The 8,750-nt window shown below is 39.9% G+C and overlaps 1 protein-coding gene across 6 annotated transcripts in view; it reads left to right on the forward strand.

The window, feature by feature from the left end:
• elavl2 (ELAV like RNA binding protein 2) overlaps positions 1-4,282 on the forward strand; it is a 30,527-nt gene extending 26,245 nt beyond the window's left edge. For all 6 annotated transcript variants that reach the window (XM_085141302.1, XM_085141317.1, XM_085141290.1 and 3 more), the window contains 3 exons: positions 174-399; positions 964-1,002; positions 2,812-4,282. In XM_085141302.1, coding sequence (XP_084997428.1) covers positions 174-399; positions 964-1,002; positions 2,812-3,142 — 596 coding nt within the window. In that variant the 3' untranslated portion in view covers positions 3,143-4,282. The remainder of the gene's footprint in view (positions 1-173; positions 400-963; positions 1,003-2,811) is intronic.
• Positions 4,283-8,750: the final 4,468 nt, after the last annotated feature.

Genomic DNA, 8,750 nt, shown 5'->3' on the forward strand with positions numbered 1-8,750 from the left:
CCTTGAAAGCAGTTCACTGTACTACTGGGTAAAATGGTAAAAGTCATATTGGAGGGGAATTAAAAGGCATTTTAGCATTAAATGAGTCTACTTAAAAGGTTGATCATTAGTTCATGTTTTGACAGTCAGGTAAAGCTCAGTATGACTAATCTTGAGTTACTGGGCTCTCTCAGGTGTTTCCAGAGGAGTTGGCTTCATTCGTTTTGACCGGCGAGTTGAGGCTGAGGAGGCCATCAAGGGTCTGAACTGTCAGAAGCCGCCTGGCGCCACCGAACCCATTACAGTCAAGTTTGCAAACAACCCGAGCCAAAAGACCAGCCAGGCGCTGCTGTCCCAGCTCTATCAGTCACCCAATCGAAGGTACCCAGGACCCCTCGCACAGCAGGCACAACGCTTCAGGTAAAAGGGGCACATCAAAAAAGTATAATACTGCTAGTGAAGCTGATTTTGTTGACCCTCTGAGGTTTTTGGATATTAGCATTTAAATTGTCTCACTGGCAGTATTGTGAAAATATTCTGTGTCGGAGCTCGTCGGTACTCTGGGCAGAATATATCATCCCCATTATTACATTCTTGACTTTGCGGCATGTTGCAGACGTAGGCCTACCACACAATCGGGTTTAAACAGATTTTTGGCAAATGTGGAAATGAGATGAGCAATGAATGAACAAATTGTGCAAGTTAGTCCAAAAAATGTGTTAATTTTCAGTGTTCTGATTGATGTCAGTGGTTGTTAAAGCTGCCACCCTGTCAGCCTAATTGACCCTTTTCTGTATGAACTGCAAGTCTCCTGTTGGCTGTGTTGTGAAGGATGACTGGGGAAATTTAAGTGGAACAGCAGACTTTAATCGCGGTATCAGACCCATTACTCATCTTTGTCATCCTGTCAAAACTCATCAGCTTCCTGAAAAGTTTCTTTCTTATAAAATGAATTTGTCTGTTGGTGTTTTGCTTTTTTTTAAGGTTGGACAATCTGCTGAACATGGCCTACGGAGTCAAAAGGTAAATTGACTTTCTGTTTTAGATTCTGTAGTCTGCCTTAATTGATCCTTGAGGGAAATTCTGAGCTAACGCGAGGGAGCTGATGGGATACATTTTGTTGTTTATTTCCTATGAGCTCTATGGCAGCATTGTGTAGGTAGTTAACACTGCATAAAGTGGCACTGATTCAATATGAGACTGCTGCTCAAAGCAAATGCTTTTCTGTGCATCCACAACAAATATACACACAATTCAGTTGGTGTGGGTGAATCAGGCTGTTTGTCTTCACAGTAAGTCATGATGTAAATATTGAACAGCTGCTGCAGATGCCTAAAGGCAGACCTGTGTATGCTGAGAGCATAGACTGGAGGGGCAAGGTCTCTCCATTGTGTTAGACCAGCGGAAGATGTCAAAAACTACCTGATAAATTTATCTGATTTAAGTCGCTCTTACTGCCTGATGTGGCATCGTTTCTGGTTTGGTTTACAATTTCTAATGCATAAATAACATGACCGCATTGTCTGTAGGTTGCTAACCGGGTCGATATCTTTTAATCTAATTGAGTATTTAGTACGTTAATACTGAAGAGCAGCATGTGGTCTGCTCAGCTGCCATGTTGGAGAATCTGAAGTGCAGTTCGTGGCAAAATGTGGTGACTCTTTATGGTTTGAACAAAGCAGAGTCTCTGTATCTGAGGGGACACTGAGGTGACTGTTTTAGTGGCCGTGCTTGGCATCCACTCAGTGTTTAACATAAATGGGTTTAGGTATTTGTCCTTTAAATGTGTTCTCTGAAATAAGGAAACTGTATAAAATCAGCTGCTGGTGATGCAGTGGAGCACTTTAATCTAGAGCTAATGTCACAACATGTGAGAGATTAAAGCACTGTCTACGCCGCTTGTCTACATAACAAAGGGCAGACTCTTACAATCTTACTCGCTATTGCACAAAATTGCACGTTTGTATTTTGAGCTTTGCACTCTTACCTTGATCTATTATGGACAGCCCTGTCCTGTTTTAAACTTTGTTGCATCAGACGTCTTTCAGGATTCGCCGGGATACCAGTTTGTCTCAGTTCAGTTTTATAAGAATGTCTTCCTCGTGTGTGATTGAAGTCCAGTTCCCTGAAAGCTCAAAGAGCCATCACCAGCAGCAATAGACGTGCGATTCCTCCTCTGCCGTGCTCGTTGGCTGACGTCTTGGTTGCCAAATTTCTCCGTGGGTCCTTGATGCTGGGAGCACACCTGTCAAAGTGGATGTTCCCTGAGAGGCCAAGTGGAGCAGCTAATCTTGTGTGACACCTGCTGCAATAATTCATAGGCTTTTCATGCACTTTGAATTTTGTTTCTTAAATCTGCAAAAGCACACTTACCGAAGGCCAGAGCCTTTCTGTGCCTCGTTATTATGCTCTTGGCAACTGCCGCATTTATATAAAATTTATTTCCCTTTATAATTTGCCAGTTTTTGATTTGGAGAAAATAATTTCCTTTGCAGTCGTGAAGCTACAAACTAAATGTGTGGGGAGTAGCTGGAGGACTGAATCTGTGCATTTATTCTGAGGGTTGCTGCTCAGGTGACTTGCTGCAGAAGATGAAGGAAGTGTGTTTTGTGAAAAATCTGATTATGTAATTCCTGAAATGAAAGAATGGCACTAGCACCTTATGGCCATAGAAGCATCCATGGCTCACGATGTGTGGGTAGAGCTGATCCCTGCAGAGACTTGTCACACTCTGTTAGGCTTGTTGGTACGATCTCCTGTCTTATAAAATGGCCCGTTTTGTGCTCATTTTGGCTCTTGCCTTGAACCATGTTACTTTTTGTGTTTTAACAGCAGGTTCTCCCCGATGGCCATTGACGGGGTGACCAGCTTGGCTGGCATCAACATCCCGGGGCACGCGGGCACTGGCTGGTGCATCTTCGTCTACAACCTGGCTCCGGACGCAGATGAAAGCATCCTTTGGCAGATGTTCGGGCCGTTTGGTGCTGTCACAAACGTCAAGGTTATCCGCGACTTTAACACAAACAAGTGCAAAGGATTTGGTTTTGTCACCATGACTAATTACGACGAGGCAGCTGTGGCCATCGCCAGCTTGAATGGATACCGCCTTGGGGACAGAGTTCTGCAAGTGTCATTCAAAACCAACAAAACACACAAAGCCTGAAACTCAGATTGTTTCTAGAAAACTCACCAGAAAATGGAAACAGAAAATGGAAGCGTATTGACCGTAACTTTCTACATTAGTAACAAGAGCTTTGTAAATCAGTGTTGCGAAGAAAAACGATATTTAGCGTCCAACAATGTGATCTCTTTTTTTTTTTTTCTTCTTCTTCTCTTTTTTCCCATTGCTACACTTTGAATCTTCTCTATACTTTAAAACAGAAAAATACCTGCAGGTCTTGATGCCTGTCATGTTGACTTCTCTTGCTGTCTTTACAGATGGACCATCTAAAATGTTACTCTAGGTTTTGTCATTTTGTTGCACATCTGCTTTGAAACAGTAAGTCTTGTAAGGTTATGTGTAGTGATTTTTCTTTGTACTTCTGTGTCCTGATTTGCCACACGTGCGTTTATGCCTTCGGTGGTTAGCAAGTACTTGCGTTGAACTATTTGCGGTTCTGTTAATTTTGTAAGTATTCTGTTTCCTGTAATATCAGTTGGTTATTGGTTGGCTGCATAATGTTGCTTATTGTACAATTAACAGATAAAAAGACAAAAAAAAAAGATTCTTAAAGCAGTACCTTGCCAAAGAGCTAAGAACCTCTTTGATGTGGGTTTAAAAGCATCTATTTTTATAAAAAGAAAAATTTGGAGAAACTTTTTACTGGACCTGGAACAAAATATTTTGACTTGGATACTTTGAGAAATATCTTCATATGACACCTTGTGAGCTTTTGAACTTTACAAGAAAGTTTGCAGTGGTTGAAATTTCTGGAGAGATTTATGATGTAAAAGATACCTTTTGAGATCTTTGTATTACCTTTAGATTATAGAATCAGTGGCAGTGCTGGTTTCATTTGTAAAATCATCTGTGGGTCCCCCCCTCCCCTCGGTCGTCTGGTCGTTACGGCTAGCGACTCGCTTTCCGGTCTGATTTGGAAACGGACAAAACTTCAAAGGTTGATCTGCAAAAAGTGCATGAAAAATTAAAAACATGGAGATATCATAAAGGTAAATGGGGGATTTAAAAAAAGGGAAAAAAGAAAAATCAGTTCTTCCTCTAAGATTCCCTTCAGATGGAGCTCATGGTGTTTTGTGGTGTATCTACAATATCATTAGACAGATTTTTGTCTTAATATCAACCGATGAGGGTTTTTACATACTTTGTATGAAAGATTGAAGACAAGCCAGTGAAGGCAGCAGCATCAAAAAACAACTAGCGTGACAAATAGAAGGGTTCCTCCTGAGCTTTGAGCTGTGTAAATAAGTCCTTTTTTATGTTGAGTACTTGGCAGACTTTGGTTTTTGTTTGGACTTCATTGAAAAGTGTGATTATTATATACAACTTGATTTTTCTTTTCAGGACTGTGTAAGGTCTTATTTTTTGTTTTTTGGATCTTTATTTTCAGTTTCTCTTCAGTTGAAATACTTGAGTTGTCGTCCTATGGACTAGCATTAGTGCATCAGATTTGTTGGTTGTTAGGTCTGTAGATAGTCTTGCTTCGTTAAAAAAAAAAAGGTATTAAGAAACTATAGACATTTGTTTTGGGGTTTTTTTATATATAAACATTATAGATATATATTTATGTGGTAAAGAATGGATATAAACCACAGTTTTGAACTATTTGATTACTTTTTTCATACTCATATCTCTATATATAAATATATACGTAATGCATATAACCTGTCTTTAAAATCGTAAAAAGGTGTATATTGCTTTATTCACTTTGGGGAAGGGCGGTGAAGCAGTTCCATTAACAATAGCAAAGTTGGTTGCAGAAGTTTGTCAACATCTAGCTGGTTGAGCCTTAGATGCACTGAATACTGCACCTGCATCCTGCTTGGTATTTCAACCGATTATTAGTCATGCTTCCCCTTAAACGAGCAGTGTGCTATGCATTATATAATTATCTTTGCAACTGCTTTTTCTTGTTTATCTATTCCTTCTTTGTGTTACTTGTACAAGTTAAACTTTAAGTCTAGATGAGTTGTGATACTTGCTGCTGTAGGGAAGAGACAACATTTGTCATGCCTGACCTGCCACTGCTGAGAATAAGTTTTGTTTTTCCTTTATGTAACCGCTTGATGATTTTTATTTATTTATTTTTTTCCTTTATTTGTTTTTTTGGTCTTGGGAAATTGTGCTGCAGGTCTGGCATGAGGAAATGTTTCCTCCCATCCCTCTTTTCTCAATTCTTAATATGAGAGTGATTATTTATTTGAAGTTGTATAGTCTGACTTGGTTCACAGCATTTTTGGAATAGAATCTTTTTGTTAAGTATTTAAAAGGATGTACATGTTCTTTACTTTGTGTTTGGATACTTTTGGATTTTTTTTTTTTCCATGTTCAGTACATCAATAAATAAGTTGAAGGGCAATGAAGCTTTGTGATTGGATCATTCCTGTTTCCTGTCTGACAGGAAACTGAGTTTTACTCACTACATGCCAAAACGTTTAGTTTTAAACTGTTGTACTTTAAGCTGGAAACGACCGTCATTAACTAGCCAGTCTAATTGCTTTGCTTTTCACTTGACAGTTGCTCAAATGCTTCAGTACTTAGGCTTCCTTAAAAAAAGCAATATGCAGTTTTTAACTTTGTTTAAATGATATGATGCACTTCCCTGCTGATGGGCAGATTTCTGGGCTTTTAAAGCTCTCTGCTTCTGTAGTAATTCTCTCCACTTACACGAGAAAGCCAAATAGATTTGCAGAATGTTTAAATGCTTGATGACTCAAACTTTACTGGCAGTAAAATGTTAGGGTTCATCTTTTCTAAATTAAATTGGACAGGATTTATTTTAGAATGAAGTAGCCTTAAAGTGGACCTGTTATTAACGGCTCAGTCTTCCCTATTTAGTACTCGTCCTTGGTGCAGCGCTTCAGTTCATCCACCGTCTCAAACGAGCTCGATTGGTACAAAGGGCTGTGCCACGGAAATGTCCAGCAGCAGCCTGAACTGCTCATACAAGCCCGGATGGATCCATGCTTTCATGTTCAAGTCTGACCCTGACTCACGCATTTACAATCTTCTATCATCCAACTGTATAAGCCTGTGTGAGTTGCAGCCCCAGTTTCCTGTTCTGGGATGACAGTGTCCTGCTACTTGAGTAATCTGCTCCAAGATTCAACATGTTGTTCATTCACAGATGCTCTTCTGCAGAACTTGGTTGTAACGAGCGGTTATTCGATGTAGTTGCCCTCCTATTAGTGCAAAGCAGTCTTGGTGTTTTCTTCTGGTCTCCACTACAATATTATCCATATTTGGACATTTCTCTAAACCTTAGATGGCAGTGTTGGGAAACCAGTAGAGCAGTTTCTGAAATATTCAGACCAACCTGTCTGGCATCAACAACCAGTTTGAACTTTAGCAGGCTGTGTTGACGTGTGACCAAATTTGCATTTTAAAGCAATTGAAAGTGAACCTAATAAAGTGGCCACCTTTTACTGAAACCTTACGATCATGAGACGACACTTTTAACCCACCCAACTGCTTCACTTTGGAAATTTGGGGTGTGAGGAGGGGTTGCCACTGTAGCTGTACCTTCTTAGCTTTTCACTGCACTGTAGTACTGAGGTTGGAGTAGTTTAGATACAATATTTAAAAGTGCTGAGCTTCAAATGTGTTCCAAAAAAAATGCTAATCTATTTTCAGGTTTCTTCTGCAGGAGGTTGAGGTATAATTGGGGCACAGTTCAGGTGCTGACTTGAATGTTCCAACACAAAGAGCAGCGCAAGGCTCGAAGGAAGAAGCCTGGTCTAGAGTATTGATTTCTTTTTCTTTCTCCCCTTCCTTTTTATTTTTTATCTCATGCTCCACTTGAGGCTGACGGTCGCTGATGAAATGGCCTGCTTTGAAGTGCGCTTCCCTACAGAGCAGCCACCTCACACTGCCCGACTGTCATTTTAGGGGCACTGCAAGGACGTAGATGGGAGCTGCTTTATAAGCCAGTTCCTTTTTTTTTCTTCTCTCTTCCCCCTTTTTGTAAAGAAAGCATTTCTGAAGTATCCACTGTTTTTTGGGGGGAGTGGGGTTTCAGCACACTGCTCAGTTTAATGAAAACAATATTTATGGCATGCTCAATCATGTAGTCATTCTAGCTCTGTTTGGCTCCAGCAGATAAGAAGGCTGCTCTTTGAGCTCCTTATAAAGCTTCCCCTCCGATATTTACGGTTCCATTAGCCTGCGTGCGCGAACAGAAATGTCTTTCCCTGAAAGGAGTCATTTTTTTGGTTTAAAAGCAGTGTCAATATTAAGATTTCATGACACTTCTCTGGTTTGTGGATCTTTGCTGAAAACAGATGATGTGTGAGGGAGCTTTGGCTGAGCGACGGCGTGCTTGGTTTTTATCTGACATGTTAGCGGCTCTTCTCGCAGCTGAAACTGGTCTTATCGTGGCACTACAAATGATTTTGAACTGTGTGCAGTGATTACACGCTGCTAGTGAAAACAGGATTAGGCTTCAGCAGTTAACGGGCATCACAGACGAGTTGGTGTGAGTTTAGTTGTTTGACATAAAGAAATGCGTTTTCAGTGGGTTTCCTCCAGCTGTGCACTGAATCAGCAGTGTTTTGGCAGGTGCAGAAAATTGCATCGACTTCTCTTTGAATGCTCGTTCAAAGATTTCATTCAGATCGCAAGATGAAGCACAAAGGACTAAAAATTAGCTTTTTGACTTTGAGGGGGATACCGTGTTATCCTCTGACACATTAGGATACCAATCAATCTTCTAATCATGCTGTGTATAAAACATGAACATGATCAATGTGTTTTCGACTCCTCCTCCTGAAGCCTTCAGGTTAGCAGTTAGCACCTTTAGCTTACATAACTAGACTGCTTGACTGATGCACTGAAGCTTGTGAGTTTCATGGTTTTAATGGACGGTTCACTGCAAAATTAAAAACTACTCAAGACCATAAAAAGATAAACGAACTTGAGCTGCTAATGTTTCCTCGGCTGTTAAACTGTTTCTTGGATAATTTGAGTTTTCCCGAGCTGGAAAGATGATTTTTCACTTTGCATTCGTGTGTGCAAAAATCAGCTGCATGTAGCCATGTTTTGTGTACGACATCAACATCTCTCCATCTCTTACCAAAAGTAGTTTAGTCTACTTGAGAACATTCATAGGAATATTCCAGCACCACATTAATACACAATGAAGCTATTATTCATGGACTTTCATTAGATGTACTTCCATAGGCCAGCCTGAATAAACTACAGTGAAAGAATTTCAGTAAGTCCTACTTTATTACAGAAAAACAAAGTGTACAAACTGGACCAGCGTGCAGGGTTTCGTTTACCGAAGTATTTTAAAAAAAAAAAAAAACCAAAAAAAAAAAAACCTGTAGTTTGTCCCGCAGTTGTTTTTATAGATCTGTAGTATTTGATCGCAATTTGGACCTCACGGATATTTTTATGAGCCTTGTGATGCGTTCTTCCAATCAGCTTTGGAAAAACATTGTAAATGAAGGTAATGCATTTGAACACAACTGCAAGAATGATTTGATATTTTTAATATCATTTATTAAAACTATTAGTATTGGGTTAAATATTCCATGTAGGAGCCACATTTGAGCTGAAATAACCTTTTGTAGCAGTTTTGTCTCAAAATTCT

This window comes from Neolamprologus multifasciatus, chromosome 3, assembly GCF_963576455.1.
Source record: "Neolamprologus multifasciatus chromosome 3, fNeoMul1.2, whole genome shotgun sequence".
Taxonomy (NCBI): Eukaryota; Metazoa; Chordata; class Actinopteri; order Cichliformes; family Cichlidae; genus Neolamprologus; species Neolamprologus multifasciatus.